Source organism: Antedon bifida, chromosome 6, assembly GCF_963402885.1.
Source record: "Antedon bifida chromosome 6, ecAntBifi1.1, whole genome shotgun sequence".
Taxonomy (NCBI): Eukaryota; Metazoa; Echinodermata; class Crinoidea; order Comatulida; family Antedonidae; genus Antedon; species Antedon bifida.
In genome coordinates, this window is record NC_136231.1 from 24292616 (window position 1) to 24313211 (window position 20596).

At 30.3% G+C, this 20596-nt stretch overlaps 1 protein-coding gene across 1 annotated transcript in view; it reads right to left on the reverse strand.

The window, feature by feature from the left end:
- Window positions 1-1583: 1583 nt before the first annotated feature.
- Window positions 1584-20596, reverse strand: part of LOC144844784 (contactin-like) — a 35882-nt gene continuing 16869 nt past the window's right edge. The window contains exons 4-13 of the mRNA XM_078701847.1: window positions 9174-9405; window positions 8801-8947; window positions 8191-8315; window positions 6900-7054; window positions 6396-6552; window positions 5922-5995; window positions 5033-5156; window positions 4395-4505; window positions 3672-3799; window positions 1584-3334 (exon numbers count right to left, since the gene is read on the reverse strand). Of these exons, the coding sequence (XP_078557973.1) occupies window positions 2807-3334; window positions 3672-3799; window positions 4395-4505; window positions 5033-5156; window positions 5922-5995; window positions 6396-6552; window positions 6900-7054; window positions 8191-8315; window positions 8801-8947; window positions 9174-9405 (1781 nt within the window). The 3' untranslated portion in view covers window positions 1584-2806. The remainder of the gene's footprint in view (window positions 3335-3671; window positions 3800-4394; window positions 4506-5032; window positions 5157-5921; window positions 5996-6395; window positions 6553-6899; window positions 7055-8190; window positions 8316-8800; window positions 8948-9173; window positions 9406-20596) is intronic.

Sequence of the window (20596 nt, forward strand, 5' to 3'; positions counted from 1 at the left end):
ATGTCAAATAATAAAACGGTTGAACTTTGGTCATTTTTTTGAAAATTTCCCTGTCCTATAGTACAGGTATTTTGGTTCAAACAATTCCAAAATTTTGATATTTTAAAATTCAATTATTATGCAGTAATATTGGCATAGCGCATATATTGCATTTATACCGGCTTACTGGGCCATAGTAAACAATTATGTCAAAAAATAAAAGGTTTGAATATTTGTTATTTTTTGGAAAATTTCCCTGTCCTATAGTACAGGTATTTTTTTTCAAAAAATGCCCAACATTTTGACTTTTTAAAATTCAATTATTGTGCGATAATATTGGCATCCGAGCATCCAAAGGGGGACACCAGCAGAAAGCTGAACATCGGACGAGAGATGGCGCAATTCACCAAACCATGACGAATGACAGAACATCATGTCAACGTCATTTGCGTGACCAAGGCTACTGAAAATAGCCGAAACGTAGCAAGTAAGTACTTGACAACTGGTTTAAGAAAAAAGTTAGCATTTATTTTTTTAAATATTGGCATAGTGCATATATTGCATTTATACCGTCTTACAGAGCCATAGTAAATTATTGTCAAAAATAAAAGGTTTGAACTTTGGTCATTTAAAAAAAAATTTCCATGCCCTATAGTATAGGTATTTTTTTTCAAAAAATGCCAAAAAATTTGGGCTTTTTTAAAATAGTGCATATAATATACTAGCGCGTTATTGCCCTCATACAGAGCCATAGTAAACAATTATGCCAAAAAATAAAAGGGTTGCCAAAATAATAATAATAATAATATTTCATTCTTATATAGCGCATATAAGCAAGCTCTCAATGCGCTGAACATTATTACCCCAGTCATTTTATTTTTATCAAACACGTATGGAAACATGCTTCCATAATGCAGCTAGTAATCAGTGCAAAGTTGTGTCTTGATCTAACCGGGTACCCATTTATACACCTGGGCGGAGAGAGGCAAACGTAAGTAAAGTATCTTGCCTACGGATACAAGCAATGCGGCGAGAGTTGGATTCGAACCTCGGTCTCACGATCAGTAGTCCAACGTCCAACACACTGCGCCACACGCCCTCAAAATAGCAAAAAATGTAAAAATTTCCCTGAACTATAATAATATCGCGTTAAGACTAATAGACTATAGTAACCATAACATTTTAATAAATTCTGTAAAAATTGCCAAAATAATAAACTTTTCAAAATTCTTATGCATTATTATTGTACTAATAGTAGAGGGATTTTTTTTCTCGAATATGTCAATGAATAGTTTTTGATTAGGAAATAAAATGTGATGATCCTGCATTAAATAAAAAATAAACACATATTATTTGCAGAAGCAAAGTGTATTCAAAGATTATAGAAAAGTAAACTAATTATATTGTGTGGTTCTTGCTTTATTTACAGCATTACGTCAAGCTAACATATATTAATATATATCATATATAATCGATATAATAATATATGTATTGATATAGTATCTTGATATTCATATGTTGACTTTAATACAACTTCACCACATTATGTGTACATCCGTTTAGACATTATACAGTTAAAAAAAAAAAATATTTAGGAAATAGCATCAAATTAAATGGACCATTTATTAAAAGCAAATTATACATTTACTGTACACACATTTTACTGTATTAAAAATAGAATTTGTAATGGAATGTCTGTAAAAGAACACTTGACATAAATAGCACATTTCAAAACTCAATATTACTATACAACAGTGCCATGCAAACTGGGATCTTTCATCTTAAGGATTGCAAGACCCCAAACTTGTAATTGAAATTTGGACCAGCCTAAAAAGGTGTCCAGTTTCCACTTCTAAATCTGTGCCACTCTACATTAGGATACCATAATATTAATCATATATACATTAAGAATTGAATAAATTGTTTTAAAATTACTTTATATTCGTGGAATCAGATCACGCGAATCTGAAACAGCAATGCAGAAAGCCTGTTCATAGTCTGGGTCGCCAGTATAGGTACAGTATTGAGAAAAGGGTATGTCTTATATATACAATAATATGCTAAACAAAATATTTTACTTTGGGTATATACACAAATAGAAATCATCCAGTTATAATACAGTAATTAGCCCTGACTGCCTTCATGACAATCTGCCACTGATACACAGTAGGCCAATTGTCATGTTTTTAAAAAACTCTGCTTATGGATACATACTGTATACAATCTTCTGCCCCAGTAGGACCTACATTGAGCACCTTTTCATGAAATGACCTCGGAGTACAATATTTACAATTTTATAATTACAGGCATAGAGAAATGCTAAACTGTCAAGTGATACACTGAAAAATAAAATTATAAATGAGGATGAGGAGATTTGCTACAAAGAAAAAAAGCTGCCTCCGCAAAGATTCAAACCCATTGATATGCAGGCATCTTACCATTATACCATGGTATCAAATCTGATTGGATAATGACTTTTCAACATTTTATTTACACATTTGGTCTTTGTTGTTGGTCAACTAAATTGTAGTGAACATTAAAATAATTTATAGCTGTATTAATAAATGTAATAGAGTGAAACTTGACATGTATGCTTCATATCATGGGTCAACTTCCTGTAGCATTTACACGTCTGTGCGCCATAATTTGTGTGCATTTCAAAAATTAAAAACTTTAAATCTTTAAGTTTCAATCTATTTTTAGTCAATTTAAAAATTATGAAAGACAGTAAAGTTTATTATATTGTAACTAATGGCAAGAATTTAGCCCAGCTGACTTTTGGCACTCACTGTTTGGTGCGATAGAAAGACTAAATTGGTTAACAAATCTATGAGCTAGATAAATGTGTATCTGCCGTCTGACAACTTGTCCCGCTTCCAGATACGTAGTTTCCGGAAGAAAGTGTGCTTCTGTTGATTAAATAACTCTCGGAGTCACATTCTGAGTAAGGAGCAGAACTGTCTGCAAATGGGTCAACAGAGGTCAATGGTGCTTCAGAAATCATAGCCTCGTTTTGTACTTCAGTCAGTAAATTTCCATTACAGAGTTGAAGGTAACGAACATCTGCATCTTCCTTGGACGAGCTGTTCTCATCATCGTTAATGTCATCGGTGAAAACATTATTATTCTGTTGTTCCTGTTTCCGACCCAAGATTAGGTATGTTTTGTTTGTTACTTCCACCGAGGTCTTTCGCTGATTACCTTCGGTTGCAAAAGCTTCACAACTTTTCTCTGGCAACATACATGTAGACTCTGACAGATCTCCCTTCTCTTTTGGAGCATTTCTATTCGTCTTGACTTCATCGAAGATCTCTACATCAGGTTGTTTTGGTTCACTGCATTGCGAATTATCCCACTAAAAAAATTTTTAAAAAAATGATTGTTTAAATCAAATCAAATTTTAATCATAAAAAATATAGCTGGTAAGATTTTATTAATCATGTTAATTACTAATTAGCATCATAATTAATCATTGCTTATGTGAGGTAATCTTTTTTTTTAGGGTTTTATTTTTACCTCCATGGTTTTACAGTATTGCATACTGGAAATCAACAAACACCAGTAATATTATTAAATTGAACACTGTGAATATCATCCATGTGTCTTTCAACAATTATCCTGATACTAAATTTACTAGAGAGGGTGCTATACCCAAATAACTAACATCCATAATAATTGGCTTCAACATGTACCTTGAAGAACTTTGGCTCTGGTAATGGCTTCATAAATTCTGCCTTCTTCATTCGGCGTATTATCAAAATTATGAGTAAAATAACCATTACTATTGACACTATTACAATCAGTGCTATATACTCCTTGCCTGAAAATAAAACAACCAGAAAATGTATATAAATGCCATACATTCTAAAGGCATACATTCTAGTAATTATCAATCAATACATTTACTCTGTATTTGTTGGGAGTGGGGGGGGGGAGGTGATTTTCCTTTTGTATTGAAGAACTTTCTTATAAGTAGTGTGGGGGGGGGGGGGGGGGTGTCACTGTACCCACCAACTTTTTAAACATTTCTGGGGGTCCCACAACATGAGGTTGAACTATCTAACTATTAAACAAAAAAGGGCTTTTATAGCAGAAAAGCCAAATTTTCTATTTTACCATATAAGATAAATCCTTCTGGTCTTGATTTCTGTTAACACATTTTAAATTTATGTACACATAATCAAAAATGGTTTTTAAGTATGATTCTGAGTTTGAGGCTCAGTTTATTTTTAATGTACAAGTGTCTTTATTTATAGTTAATACCTGATACCTGCTTACTAAATTTGTACTATTTGTTTTTGAAGTGTGAATAATTAATTAAATAAAAAAAAAACAAAAGAAAGAAATGTAACTAATCTTCTAGATTCATACAGACCCAAATGAATGCTGTTCTGAAATGCTAAAAATTGTCTTACCTATGCCACTTGCAGTTAATTGACCAGCAACAAAACTGGAGCTAATCGTGGAATAACCAACTGAATTGTGTGCTGTGATGTTTACAATGTAGTCCTTATCTGATGGCAGATCTACAGTATGAATCAAATTTATTTATGGCATACATATAATCAATTCGTTTGTTTCACATAAATCATCTCCGAAAAAAAAACCACACCAAAATAAGATCTGTCTACACTATCAAACTAGTTTGACAAAAAATAAGGTGTGATGTTCCTAAATATGGTAGTGATATGCTTAAATATGGTAGTGATGTTATGTCCATATATGGCCACATCACAATTGTTTGTCACATAAAGTTTGATAGTGTAGACAGAGTCTAAGAATCTGTCTCTATCAGATGGGATTTCTGCTCAACCGACCTGTCCACTCCACATTCGTTGTAAATGTGTGTACATTTTGTAATTTTTTCTAATTTCATATGGTCATATCATAATTGTATAATTGTATTGTAACTGTTAAGCTTATTTAAACTTGAAATGGAAGGCAATGTCGTTCAATTTACTTCTCAACAATTTTCCATTACTCAACACAATAGTGCCATTTATTCAAGTGTTGTAGCTTTAGGAGTAAAAGGTATCTGTTATACAGTATTTACCTGTAAATTCAACTTGAAGTGATGTGTTGTATTTTGTAGTAGCTCTATCCACTTTTCTATCATCGGAAAAAACTGTTATTTTGTATTCAAGAAGATGACCATTTTGTTTTTCTGGAGGTAGTTCCTAAGAAACAAATTGTTTTCTTTTTAATTATACTGTAACAACAAGAATGATTCTTTTTTTAAAGAAAAGGAAGATTTATTTCTAAAGGCAGTTGCATTTGTCAAAATCTGAATGAAATGTTAAATTATGTCACCATTGCATTTTATAAATATTTTAAACCATGCTATAAAAGTGTGGTATGAGGAGTATTGGAGGATCCCAATAATTTGTTCTGGTTGGTATAGCTTTTAGTAGGTTTCATAAATCAGTTTCCTAAAGCTTAAAAAAAAATACAATCTTATTATATTGATTGATTGATTGATGTTTGGTTTATTATTTCAGTTATCTGCTAAGTTAATAGCCTATAGATAACCATCATAAATTTGAATACTACAAACAAGAAGAAATAACTATGTATGTATGTAACTTATTATACAGGATTTGTTGCAATTTAAAAGAACTTTATTACAATCATTTTTCATTTTGGTTCATTCATTATTAGCTGCCAAGTAAAAACTATAGGTAGTATTACTCATGTATTAAACATTGTTGATTTTTATCAACAAAAAAATCATATCAGCAGTTTTGAGGTAAAAAGTAAATACGTAAATTCACTTTCATATTATACTCATGTTTGGTTTGTGCAGAAGTGTACTCTATGATCCTCGATGTCTGCGGATATACCTGTTCATTACTCCCAATTCCTAACTCGTTCTACTTTTGCCCTCACTTTTTCATTCTGATACATATATACAAATATATATTTTGTGGTGTTTATTTTCGTACCTTCCAATTACACGTAAGTACATCATATCCATCTTTCCAATTGCAGTTACCATCCACCGTACCTTCTGGTGGTTCTGTTGAAAAATGTTTAGTTCAAACTCAATTAAAGGAACTTAAAATTGTTTCATGGAAATACCTTTATCAACTAGGGACCACAGTGGAAATAAGTTGCTTTTTGTACTTTTCTGTGTTTTTATCCTTGACTGATCCACTTGATCAACAGAATGAATAAATAAAAAAAAAAAGAACTTAACAAAGATATCTTGACTCATATTTTTGTCAAAACATGACAAAGTATTGCATCCCTGGTTTTAATATACAAAACAAATACTAGAGGCCTACTGCAGAAATAAACTGTAGCTTGAAGATAGAAGGAATGGTTTACTATGAAACTGGTCAAACTTTAATATAAAATCAACAACATTTCAACCAAGAGTATTTCATTTTTTGATGCAAAAATGTATTCAACTTTACTTGTTTCTTCTTTCATGACAATAACAATGCCCGACCATTTGTTAACGTTGTCTTCTCTTTCATATCTGACGGCAACTTGTACCTCATACTCCTTGTAGCCTGTAGGTATGGCAAGAATTTTCTCAGACAAATCGGAATGTGATCTATCACAAACGAGCTGAAAAACAATACAAAAATATCAAAGTTTAATGTGAGCAGAAAGAAGGAAAAAATAGAAAGTGGGAACTATCGCCCAACAAATTCATTTATTTGAATTTTAATTAATTTTAATTTATTTACACTTCGCTTCCGTTCCATCGCCTCTCGTACAAATAGATTTCGTAATAGTTTTTACCCATCTGCCATTAGACCACTGAGTGTTACAGAATGATGTGTCTTGGCATTTTGTGCTGTAGTTTCAGAGATACACACTTTTCTATGTATTTTATGCGAATGATGTAATTGAATTGAATTAAATGTACATAATGTACATTTTTTTAGATTATTGGATTTTTAAAAACATACCTCTTCCGTCTCTGGAAGTTTCACTTTTGGATACACCTCCTTATAACTAACAACGTAAACATGGTGCATATCATATACTGTTGGATCCCAATTCACTTTTAGTAACGTGTCATTTTCAATCCGTCCTACAACATTCTCTGGAGGATACATCGTGACTAATAAAAGATAAACAAGAAATTAGTGGCAGTGGTTTCGATGGTACATTAATAAGGGTAGAAAGATTTTGTGAAATAATTTAATTAATTTTTTAGGGATATCAATAACATAATATACTACAATAAGATAATGGCAATTCATTCATTTATCTAGTATGATTTTTCTGCTCAATTGATTTTGTATAATTTCTTTTTGCCCTTTCACTGCACAGTGTTATTCCCAATTTTGTGCAGAAATGGTGATTTTGAAATTACTTACTAAAACAGTTTTTCTAAATTGTGTTTATATTGTACATAGTATATAGTGGGGGGTTGGTCTAGGGAGGAATACAAACAAAATTATGAAAGATATTTTTCCCCATGAAATTCTTATAAAACTAGAAGGGCACTATATAATTAGTATAATTCCCCTACATGATTTTCCCGACATTTTTTTAATAATGGTTATGTCTAGTGCTGAGTGATTAGGTTAATTGCACTACAACTTTGTGAGTTTGGTGTAATGGTTATATATCCAACCTTACACAGTTGCGTTCCCTGGTTCAATTCCTGAAGATCTTTTTTTTATCATCCTTATTATTTCTTTTAATATTTTATTATTATTTTTTATTAATTATACTATTTTATATTTTAATAACCTAAGACTGCTCAGCACCAGATCGCCAGCTTTTGAAATTGTCTCCTATCTTTTTACACTAGCAGATCTGAAAATAATAATAAAAGTGGACCAGAATTGGGCTCCTAGTCCAGATTGCCTCTAAATTTTAATAGAGTGGTCTTTGACCACATATCTCACATATCTATCTCTGGTTTCAATTTGGTAAAGATTTGGCAATAACTTTTTGAGTAGTAATCCTGCTAACAAACAGACACACACACGATCGACTACATAACCTCCTTGGCAGAGGACAGTAATAAGCTTTTTTTACACTGAATGACGATACATAAAATGATAAAACTAGCAAAATTTTGAATTATTTATCATTTAACAACATTATTGCAATTATAGGCCCATGTAGGATTTCTTTTTACAAAAAAATGTAGTTTGCGACCTTTAAAAGACTGAGGAAAAAAATTAATAACTTATACTAATTTATAAATTGTTAATTTCAATAGGTCTGTAAAATAGAACTTACTGCTATAGAAAGCTTCAACTGGAGGCCTGCTGTGTCCTATAGCATTTTTGTCTACCACCTGTACTTTCATTCTGCCATGGTCATAAGCTAAATCGATATATTCATTATGTGTTTTTTTATTTGTGCTACAAAAAAAAGAAAAACCTCATAATACATTTAGTCAATTTTTATGAACAGTATATATGTGTATATATATATATAAATCCAAAGGAAAAATATTGAAAAAATGACAATGCTATGGGTATCAGTGGCTGTATATAAATACCACAGGCACTGCAGAATATTAATTCTAAACTGCCTGGTAATAAATTAATTAATTAATTTGAAATGATAAAGATGAGGAAATCTGTGAGAATGAGAAAAAGTTTCAAACCAGGAATCTTCTGCTTGATATGTAGATGCCCTAACCATTGGACTTTCAAACTATCAAACGTGTGATGTGCCTCAATATGGTAGTGATATGCCCAAATATGGTAGTGATATGACATCATCAATTCTATATATCACGTTCAAATTTGATAGTGTAGACAAAGCTTTACATTCTGTCTTTAACTGGGCTGAATTGCACACAGGTGATTAGATGCTATAAGCAAACTCTCCATAAACTTACAATAAAGTTCCTGCTGAGACTCTTCCATAAAAAACAATGTAGTATTCATTTGGAAGGTTTGTATCCAAGTCTCGATCAGGTAGCCATGTGCATCTGAAATGTGTAATATTCTTCTCAAAGCAAGTAAGATTTTTGACCGCTCCCTGTCTACCTGTTGAAGGATATTGCAATTTACTATAATTAATAAACAAATTTAATACACACAAAGAAACATTTTATAATTTGATAGGATATTCTGGGACCAGTTTTCGTTGACTGATGCTGCAGTCCTAGAATAAAGCGCATCCTGTTTTCTTAAAAAAGTTCATATTTATTTTGACTAATTTTAACATTTTATTTCTAGTTTTAACTAAATTGAGTAATCAGAATATACCTACGTCCAAAAGTGATTAACACCTCTTCGCTGTCATTAGAAACTTGACAAGAATATTTACCACTTTGATCAATAGATGACATATTAATTTCCAAAATCGATTCATTAGATTTTAAAATTGCCTCATTAAAATACCATGTTATTGTGTCTGCTGTCATATCCAAGTTGCAGTGTAACTCTACTATATCACCATCAATAAGTTCAACAGTTTTTGGTGAGCTAGGCAATGTCACTGTAAAAGAAAAAATTTGTTCAAAATTTCATTTTGAAAAAATTCACTCATTCTATTATAGGTGTACTAGATTCAAAAGTGAAGGTGAAAGAAATTTCATAATCTACGTTAAATAAAAATGCAGTTCATTAAGCATCTCTCGCAAAAGAACTTAATAAATCAATCAATCAAATTATAGCAAATAAAGTAAATCCTAATCATTCATGTTAGGAACACATTTTTATAATATGTCCATCATTTTTTTTTCAACTTCCGCTTATAACCATGGATTGTATATTTGTTTTGTATAACTTATATAGATTTTTATTAATTACTTAAATTTAATTTATTTAAAAAAATGTTATCCAAGCATACTACATATATATACTACGTTCTTAAATTAATGTGTGAAACAGAGGCTACATCTTATCCTTTTTGTTTTAATTTTAAAAATAAATAATCAAATAAAGTCAAATGATCATTGCTAATAATTGATCAGAAAACTACAAAAATAATAATAAAGTATTTGTGAGAATTTGACTGTATGTAACATACTGTACGTAAGTACAATTTACAACATTTCTATAGTATTTTTCAAATTTAAAATCGAAAATTGATTTAATTGCATGTCATATTAAAAACATAATCCAACAACTTGTGCAATGTACTCAAAATGAAATTCTATGAGTTGATTGGATGCTGGAAAATATAAATTTGGAAATCATTGTGAAACAAAAAAAAACAAAGGGTGTGCTAAACAATGCTTATTGTATCAGGAAACATTTAAAAAAAAAACCAAAAACAAAATACAGATTTAAAAACAAAGTTAAAAATAATTACGTAAAAAAAAGGTAGCCTGAAAATATGCAAGCCTGAAGACATGCAAGTCTGTGCCTGCAGTCATCGTAAGGCCTGCATTCTGCAGCCTGAATTCTGTGCAAGGCTGCAGCCTATTGTGATATGTAGCTACAAGCTTGGAATTATGTGCAAGTATGCATCCAGAAAACTGCAAACCTGCAGCCATGTAGAATTCTATGCAACTCTGCAGCAACGTTATTTTGCAGCAGCGAAAGTCTGCTGACATTTAAATCTTTCAACTCATAAAAATTTATCTTATTCAATTCATAAGACATTTATAATTATTTGAACACTATCAATGCATGAGACCTTTGTCTACAAAAGTGAAGAATTCCTGTGAAAAAAAGTTCAAAGCCAGGGCAGTTGGTTCAGGAAAAAGATTCAAAAATATAATCAATTTGATTTTAATCATAACAAAAAGTATAAGGAAGTGTTTTATTTTCATAGAAGCACAAACAATAATTTTTTGTTTACCTTAGAACTTAGAGAATGAGTAGTGAAGACATTAACTGTAAATATACAGTAGCACCACAATAAATAACAACTTTAAGTTGCTATATGTTGATTAGAACATGTATGGTGTAAACAAGATTCCCTCCCCTTGGGTAGGCCTATGGTACGTCTACAGACATCATCAAACCATGTTATGAGCAATGTGTGTTGAAGTCTTTCTTTTTAAACTGAACAATCAGCAAATCAAGAAAGGAATTTTTTTCATACATATTTAAATTTTTTTCCAGGTTACACAAAATTTTATTCAATTATGAATTTTTGATGTTCTCAATATAGTCCTATATTAATATATAGTAAATGTGTTAATTACTAAACGTATTATTATTTATGAAAGAAACATGATTTTTAACAAATGTTTGATTTATTTTTATTGAAATGAACATTACAAATTATCAAGGGTGGATACAGGCGTGGTAGCGCTATGGATCCCTGCCCTCGACAGCTAAAATGAAATTATGAACTATTTTGTTTATACGAACTGCTACAGTATTTGTATTGTGGATCATCAACAAGATATCTTTTTAGCCTCAACTTTTAATTAACCTTTATCTACAATTCATTTCCAAGAAGATAATTTTCAATTATAAAAATCAATACACTTCAATCAAATTCAAATATCACAGAATTTGTGACAACAGTAAAACGAAGAGAATAAATTGAGTACAAGTCACACTTGGCATTTTGTTTTTAATCTATCTAGTCAGTAGGCATTTTGAATGATAAAGAGAAGTCCCTTTTAAAACAAAAGAAAATTTATTTATATAGTATAATAAAACCCTTAATTTATAATTACTTTAATTTTCATATTTGTTGATTTTTTTTGTGTTGAAAATACTGTTAAATTGCAAAATCTTTTAAAAATCCACATTTTACTTAATATAAACTGTTAAAACACCAGTACTGTATGTCAACAATTACTGAACATTCTCACAAACAACTCAAGGCTATAGCGCCCTCACTGCGGGATATAGTCATTATTAGGTTGTGATTGTGAATGGGTAATTTTTTTGTGACAATTTTTCTTTGTTTTGTTGTATTGTTATATACCAAAGTTATATAAATTAATAATATATACTATTAAGAATAGCAACATTCATGGGACTTAAATTTTTTAAAAGAAGAGAGCCAGAGTAACATGTGTACGTAGGCCAAAATCAAAAACATATGCAGAATCTTGACAATGAACTGCAGTCCAGTGAAAAATAAAACTGAATCACAAAAGCAGGCATGTAAATATGAATATGTGCAGACACATTTAAAATGCACAGATGACCTGTGTTGACATTTCAGAGTTATCTATTAACCAATTTGATCATTGGAATGGTATAAAGGAATTAGTGTAGGACTTAAGAAACTTTTAGCTGATTATCTGATTAAAGATATAGATCTTGCCTGTGCGCTACATCTCAAATAAAACTTGGAACATCTATATCAGTGAATCTGTATGTGTGGATACATAGAATGCTCCTCAAGATTTTTATTTTGTATCATTATTTCAAACACATATCAGACAGTATAACAGTACTAGAAACAAACTAGCCAAGAAGCAAATATTTAGAATAAATAATACCTTTTCAAATAAATCATCATTTAAATTCAATGAGAAATGGATACCCAGGGTTCTTTGTACCATTATAAAGCTTTGAGGAATACGGTAGCCTTTTCTTTTTTCGTTCAAACATAGGAAAATTTAAAATTATAAAATCTGTTCTGATTTTCACCCAAGCGTTCGGCAATAATAATTATAATAGCATGCTTTCGTTTCTCGGGGACGGTCGATCAAGAACTGACAATCACCACAGTCTCTTAAATTACTACCGCCTCCTTCATCTACTGTCCAGAAACAAAAGCTTTGATAATAATTTCTGAATAATCAGGATCGGAATAGTAATAAATCTTTTTTAGAATGCATGCCTTTAGGCTTTTCTATCATATTATAGCTAATGTGTCAACATAATAGTCGGCCAAAAGGGATGAAAATAAAACTCGCATTTTATTTTGAGAAACACAAACAAATTATTGTTTTGTCACTATAATTTCATTTCTTCAAATAACATCCTTTTTTAAAGAATCAAATTCAGAAAACAACAACTTCAATATAATATATAATATGATAGCAAACTGTGATACACTATTATGAAGAATGATCCAAGAACCAGACATTCTGAAGGAGAGAATAGGCAGCCAATCATGAAATAACTCATTCCCTATTAGCATAAGTATTTATATAAAATAAAAATTAGACTGTATAACCACAAGTAAAAGAACAAAAAACAGCATAAACAATTATAAAAAAAACATCAAAAAGAAAAAAAAATAATCCAGGTCGCTTCTGGATATTCAAGGCCATACAATTAAACATAAATGGTAATAAAGTTGAAAGAATTGAGTGTTGATGAGAGATAAATATTAATTGGCAGATAATTCCATAGTTTTGGCATGTACTTGAGAAAAATCTGTGTAATGTTACAAAGACACCAGCCTAGTTAAATCAATGAAGGACCAATTCTACCTGGTTCCCCTAATAACAAAATTGAAATACAGATGGATGCTATTATTTATTGGTAAACCTGTATCATAATCTTAAATATATTAATAAAGTTATTAAAGTGATGAAAGTTATTGAATTAAAGATAGAAAAAAACTTATTGAGCAATCTTAAAAATGTTTACAAAATTGAAACATGAACGTACACTGGCGTACACACAATGCTTTTAACAGAAGTCTCCACTGTATTTAAAGATTGTTGTCATCAATCACAATCCAGTTCATTTAGCTCGATATATATCAGTTCTTGATGTTTCATTGAAATACAGAAAACAAACTACTAAAACTATATCAAATGATACAATATATCATCTGGACATCAAAACATGTATGTGAATCTAAAAAAAAAGAACATCAGATAACATCAAGTAACTGCAATGAGTTAAAGATATATTGTCCCCCTGAAAAAAATATTTTCTAAAATGTTTTTGTTGAATGCCATTTTAATGTCAGATAACAGTTATTCACTTTGATTTAAAATTGGGTCGAAAAACAATTATTAAACCTGAAAAAACTGTAATTTTAAGCCGCAAAAAATAGTCAAATTGCCTGGAAGTCAATGAGAATTTGGTTCATTTTTTTTAACCATTGTTTTTTGTAGTTTTTTTTCTATTAATACTATTATATTATTTTATTATTATTATGATTATACTTTATTAAAACTGTGAAATGGCCTTGTCAAAGTATTTTTTATTCATCTTCATTTTCCATGTTTTTGGGGGAACAATACATCTTTAAATTATATTATGTGTGCAGCAAAGTTTGCATGTTAGGGAGTAACTTCCTGTTTCCTGTATTAAGCCGAATACCTCCTTTAGATATAAAATTCCAGGTACTCTTGAAGGAAAAAAAAATAGCTTTAAGAGTATTTTAAAATATCAGCACCTTATTTTTGAAGTTTTTTTCTTCAATATTCTGTCTTTTGTCTTTATCAACAGATTTAAACTTATTTCCACCTTTTTTTAACCTTTTTCTTAAACCTAGCTTGAGCAATTCCTCGTCTCCACCGTATCGTTTATCATGCATTCACATGAGGGTTGGGGGAGGAGGATCATGTATTCTGGATTTTTGCAGGGATACTCATGTGATGTCATTTTCACCAATAAAGTATCGTTTATCCTATGTATTTTTGCTTTGTCAAGTTATTTTTATACTATTTTACTCATATTTTCAAATATTTTCTTTTCGTTGTGTTTTTCTTGTAGGCCTACATTGATGGTCCTGTGACCGGAGGTGGTCGTAGGGTTGATTCGCAATCAAAAATTTCACCTGTTTCTTCAACAAGTCTCATTTATGTGGCAGCATCTGTGTTCTATTGTTCTTTTGATTTTTATCAAATAAATGAATGAACTAAATAATATCATTCAGATTTATCATTAACAATAAAAGTAATGTTTAATCCCAAAAATTATATTATAGTGTATGTACAGTATGCAGCTGAACGAATAGTTTATTTACATTTTCGTGATTTATAGTACAATACATAAGATTAGATACAATGACATGAACAACATGATAAATGAAAAGACTATGCAAAACACACTATATTAAATGTTATGCTATGCATCATTTGTGACTATAATGGCCGAGGGATACAAGAACGTGACAAATTTTACTGAACCTCTCCAACGATCTTTGACACTTATAGAAATATATTTTTCCGACAAGGTGAGAAGTTATACCAAATTTGCTAAGTCATTTTTTATTTATTTTTAATCTTTTACAGGATGTTGTCTTAATATTATTTTACGATACAAAAATAAAGAAAATAAAAAGAGAGAATATTTTTTTAAGCATTTCCAAGATATACTTTTGTAGTTCATATTCTGTTCAATGACACTACACCAGTTATAAATATTATTATGTGTACATAATTATACAATGTTTATGAGCTATTTAGAGAATATTTTCATGAGTAAAAGATTGACAAGGTGGAGCCGAGTAAGTCAGACTTGATGGACAATTAAAATATTCTCTCTATTATTTGTTAGAACACTGTACACGTATTAACCTATATATTGTGGTATCTTTTGCTTTGACCCAAATTTAGGGGGATGGGAGAAGCTTTTAGGATTCGCCTATGGCATATGGTATAACATTAACCAATCAGATAGATGTGTAGAAATGATTTCTTGATGTAAATTACATACAGCCTAAAACTTAAAAGGAATAAAGCACATTAAGTTGATGATTAATAAGGGTCTACATTTAGAAGCTTTACGTAATGCCACATGAGAATCATGGTGATGTACGGGGACTTCATGAGGATTAGAGTTCGATTCCAATGGTGTGATTTATTCCAATCATTCATAATAATGTAGTAGATGAAAACTCAGCCACGATGGATTACGAAAGATTAACTGTACTTGATAAAATTAAGATAATAAAAGCAAAACTGGAAAGAGTTTGTATGTAAATTTGTTTAAAAAAAAGTTGAATGACTTTGGATTTGAAAGCTGGGCCCAACAACACTGCAATCAGGTGGTGGCAAATAACTATTATACTTTCAATTTTAACAACAATTGTTAACACAGCGGTAACTAGCAGATAAACGATGTCCATTACAGCTGTGGTATACTAATAATATTCATGCTTACTAATAACTTTATTTCAATATATTACAGTATTTACTATTTCTATTTCATTGATTTCCACTATGCAATACAGTACTTATTTATTTAACATAAGCGATGATTTATAGATAGTTGATCATCTTCTATATAAATCAACTTAATGCATCATTTTCACCACAAGGGAATACATTTAAATCAAAGTGTGAATATCATATTATCTAACTTGATTATATAAATAGTTTTTACACCTTCTTTTTACACAAGACACTTGAAGTATACAAACAACTTTAAAATCTTTTCTTTTCATGATCTAATATTCCTAAAATTTTACAATAAATGTAGAAGTTACATCTTCTCATTCAGTTCATTTTATAGTCAGAATAGAAACATGACTTGAAATTTGACTTGCACTGATTGTCAGAAATAATGATAAAATTCCAAACAAGAATATCAAATGTTTAAAAATATCATAGAAGCGCAACACCCCTGACTGATAAAAATACAGACAGTATACATAATATCTTTAAAAAGATGTAAATGTATGTTTTTCAAAAACATGAAGATTAATAAAATCAGACTTTGAATAGACCATTTTGAGATTTTAATAAAGGTATTCAATTTATAAAAAATCAACAAAAACAATGATTTCATATTTAACCAAAAACCTATTGTCTGACCGATAATTTTGCTCTTTTTATTCTTTAATTTACAGGTTTTTTTTATATAAATAATTTTGTTTCCTGACAGACTTGCAACAGAATTAGGTTTGCTCTGACAGTGTGCTTCTCTTTTCCTGTCTCCTTTGTTTGGTTCAGTTATAAAGAGCATGCTTATCTAACATATGATGTTAATTAATTATGTGTGAAAAAAGATGATTTTTATTGACATTAAAAAAAAAGAATCTCTCTTTTAAATATCTTTTAAATGTAGTTTTAGAAGGTCACACTTTATGTATAATACACACAACAATATCTTTTGTCAATAAAAAAACTGCTTTAGGCATAATGGAAAAAAAAAGATAATAAACAGCTGTGAAAAGCTTGAAAGATATTGTTTTTTTGCTTTGTAGATTTCTCCGAGCACTGTCGCTGTTAGGAATTTTCTTGACGGTGTTCACGTGTGGTTACTAGAAGTAATAATGCTTATAAATATATTCTTTCATGCAATAGCACATGTTTCTACAGGATCATATCATACACAAGGGAGCAATATGGCCATTTTCATCAATTTATGTACAATATGTAAAGCAGCCAACATAGCACATCAACACATCAAACTGATAAAATGAAGTTTTAAAATAACACATTCCTATATTTATACCTATAGTATACTGTGGTTATTTTCTATATATTATTGCTTATAACATATTTAGGGTTTTTTCAAATATAGGTCACACATAGAGAAAGTCATGTATGTATAGTTTATATTTTTAGTATTAATGATGTATTTAATCTATTCATGAATATAGTGGATATAAATATTAATTCATTAATAGTTAGCTCACATTTCTGTAATATTGTTATAATTAAAGTTAGCAATCAAATGCAACTTCGCAAGTTACATTCTCACTTAAAATCAAACTGTTTAAATCATGGACTGAATTCAATCTGACCATCTTGTCTGTGAGTAAATGTATTACTAATTTGTTTTTCCAAAATATTTTTTTTTTAAATCAAGTTCAATTAATATGGTAATCAATGATAATAGCAAACCTACAGTATACTTAGTTACAAAGGGAAGATTAAAGTCTGTAGAGCTGAGTAGTAGTTTTGACATGGCGTATGTAACTGATTTTTCATGCTATGTTTTGACACGGTCGTTGAAAACTCCGGAAGGAGGGCTTGAAATGTACAGTACATAAAGTATTAAATGAAAATATAAAATTTAACAAAGCTATAAACCAGTTACATATGGTATTCCAACATGGTCAACCTTCATCTTTATAAGTGAGTTTAAACGTACAGTGTGCGCAAACACCCAATGCACCCATCAACTGAAAGTTAGCATAGGTTGTAAGTACGTGCCAACCTTAGCTAGGCCTCGGCAAACAAGCTTTACATTTATGGCTATTCATAGTCGATTGATGCGAAAATAAATTAAGAGAAGAGAAATGAAAATTTCAATTTTCCGACCATCAATTTCTATAAAAAACAAAGATGATGATTGATGTGGGGCCAAAACTTTAGTATGTCGATGGCTGATGCGTCATGTATTGCCCAAATGGCCTTACGAAAAGAATTCTTTGAATCAATGATTAATTAATGTTTTGCACAGCTGTAGTGTGTCTGTTGCTTTCATTCTAGCTTCTACAAACCTAATGTGTATCTGTTGTTACTGTCACTGAATACATTTTGTAAGATGTTTTTGTCAATTGTAATTTGTACAAAATACATTTGAGAATAATTCTAAAAAAAATCTAGTTTAGTGATTTGGCAGATTGATTAATTTGCTTTTTTCATTTCTTGATCCTTCAACCTAAATTAAGAAATACTACTTAAAATCAGATAAGAACATTTGTAATTTGATTTGATGTTTATCATTATAATTACCATGCAGCTTTTCTTGAGAGTTCAATATCTTTTAAACATGTGAGAAATGTGTTGTTTTTTTAAGAAGCTTGGAAGTTCTGGGAACGTCATCAGATACCTCGGTCCTTATTCATTTAATGGTTGTCAGTCTGGGTCTAACAGCGGCTTCAAAGGCCAGTCAATTTTACTATAAATACAGTACTTCACAATGTTCAATTGTGAATTAATCAATAAGGTAATTTGCAGCAACATATGAGATGCTCTTAGGGAAACATATTGTAATGATAAAGTGAGTCTACACAACATTTGTCTTGTGTAAATCAATGCCAAAATTGTGAAATTGAGTATAACGATACACAAACTTTCAAACAAAAACATCGCCAAATCTGATATATTGTATCTAATGAGATTAAAACATTAAAAAATTAGATGAAATTCAGGTTCGTTAAAAAAAAACCGGACCTTTCAAAGTATCAAAATATAATTATATAAGAATAAACACACCATTTAAAACGTATGATTACATAGCCTAGAATTTGATCCACATTAACAGCTGTAAGAGCAACTACTGTGAATTTGTTGCAGCCCGATATAAGATCTGTTACGAGTTCTTAAGCGAGCTCAGCGTCCTGTTGTTAGATTGCCTTGATCAGATTCAATTGCCTTCAGCAACTGCGCAATATTAATTAATCATCGCAAATAAAGCATGAATTTAATATTACAAATAACATAATTTATATAATATATTCTTGGTTTAAAGATATATTCCTAAATTAATTCACTAGGAAACATAGTGGTCTGCATGATTAGCGGTTTTAATTTCAGTTAAGTACGTATCTCGTTTATTCAAACAATGCATGAACGAGAGTGATGCATAATTTAAGTATACAAAAGCTAGCCTCCCAAAATACAGTTTAAAGTTTTCTGCAATAACAGGAACAGGTAGCTACTGTATATCAGTTATCACACTACAAGATTATATATCTGTATACAATGTATAAATTAAAGGCAGAGAAGAAATTCTAAACTGCACGGAGATACACTGAAAATGAATTAGCAATAAAGATGAGGGAAATGTGGTAAAATGAAAAAGCCATACCAACCGAGATTCTGGGAATCTTCTACTTGTTATGCAGATGTCTTTAACATCCCTCCCCTACCTTCCTAACTTTTTTTTAATTACAGTGCGAAAAATAGTTTCAGTTCAGTTTTTCATTTCATAATGTATACTGTAGGCACACATTTTCTGGAACTGCCACTGTCATTTAGTTTTAAATATTTTTTTTATGTTAGGCATTGAACGTTATTCAGTTTGATTTTTATTTTATAAAAACTTCAATTAGTTTTCATATTTAGTGAATTAGTAAACTACTTTATTTGTAGAGAATATAAAAAACAAAGTATGATTTGTGAAGTCAACTATTCCATGAATTATGGTTCTTTCACACCTGTTCCGGCACAGTTCGGGATCGGCCCTGGCAAATCAAATTTAACATCAATGTTTCGTTTCACAATATGGCTATGCACTATATGCGCATAGCCGCATGAAAACGAAACAGTGCAATTCGATATGACGGAGCCGGACCGGAATCATGACAGAACAGGTTTGAAAGACCCCTTATACAGCTCTTTCACTTCCTCTTCAATGATGGAAAAACAAACAGAAGGAAATATTAAATATAATAAATTGTTTGTTTGGTTTTTATATTTTCAACTAAAAGAGGAAACATTAAATAGATAAATGTAGACAGGCAAATAACAAAAAGAATAAAATACATGTGTATAACATCTTTACACTCGTTGTTATTAATATCTCGTTTCGAAAATAAATTTGATATTTATTCAAACTTAAAAAATTATAATTGATTTGAACAACTTTACATATGGTTGAATCAACAAATGCTTTATTTATGGTAATGTATATTCTCAGTAGTAAATATGGTATCTGGGATGACGGTGGCAATAATTACATTTTCTATGAGTCAACCATATGAGCTTTTTTTAAAAGTGGCTTAAGAAATCGTATTAATTTGTATAAAGTTTGTAGGGTAAATTCGAGATAGACCTATATTGTCAATTTTTTCTTGACAGAACACCAGGGCTATAGCCAAATAATTGTTTTGTTTTCTGGTTTTGGTAGAGTTTCTGGTTTTCAGAAACTTTGGACTTGGAAAAGTTACTGTACAACATGAA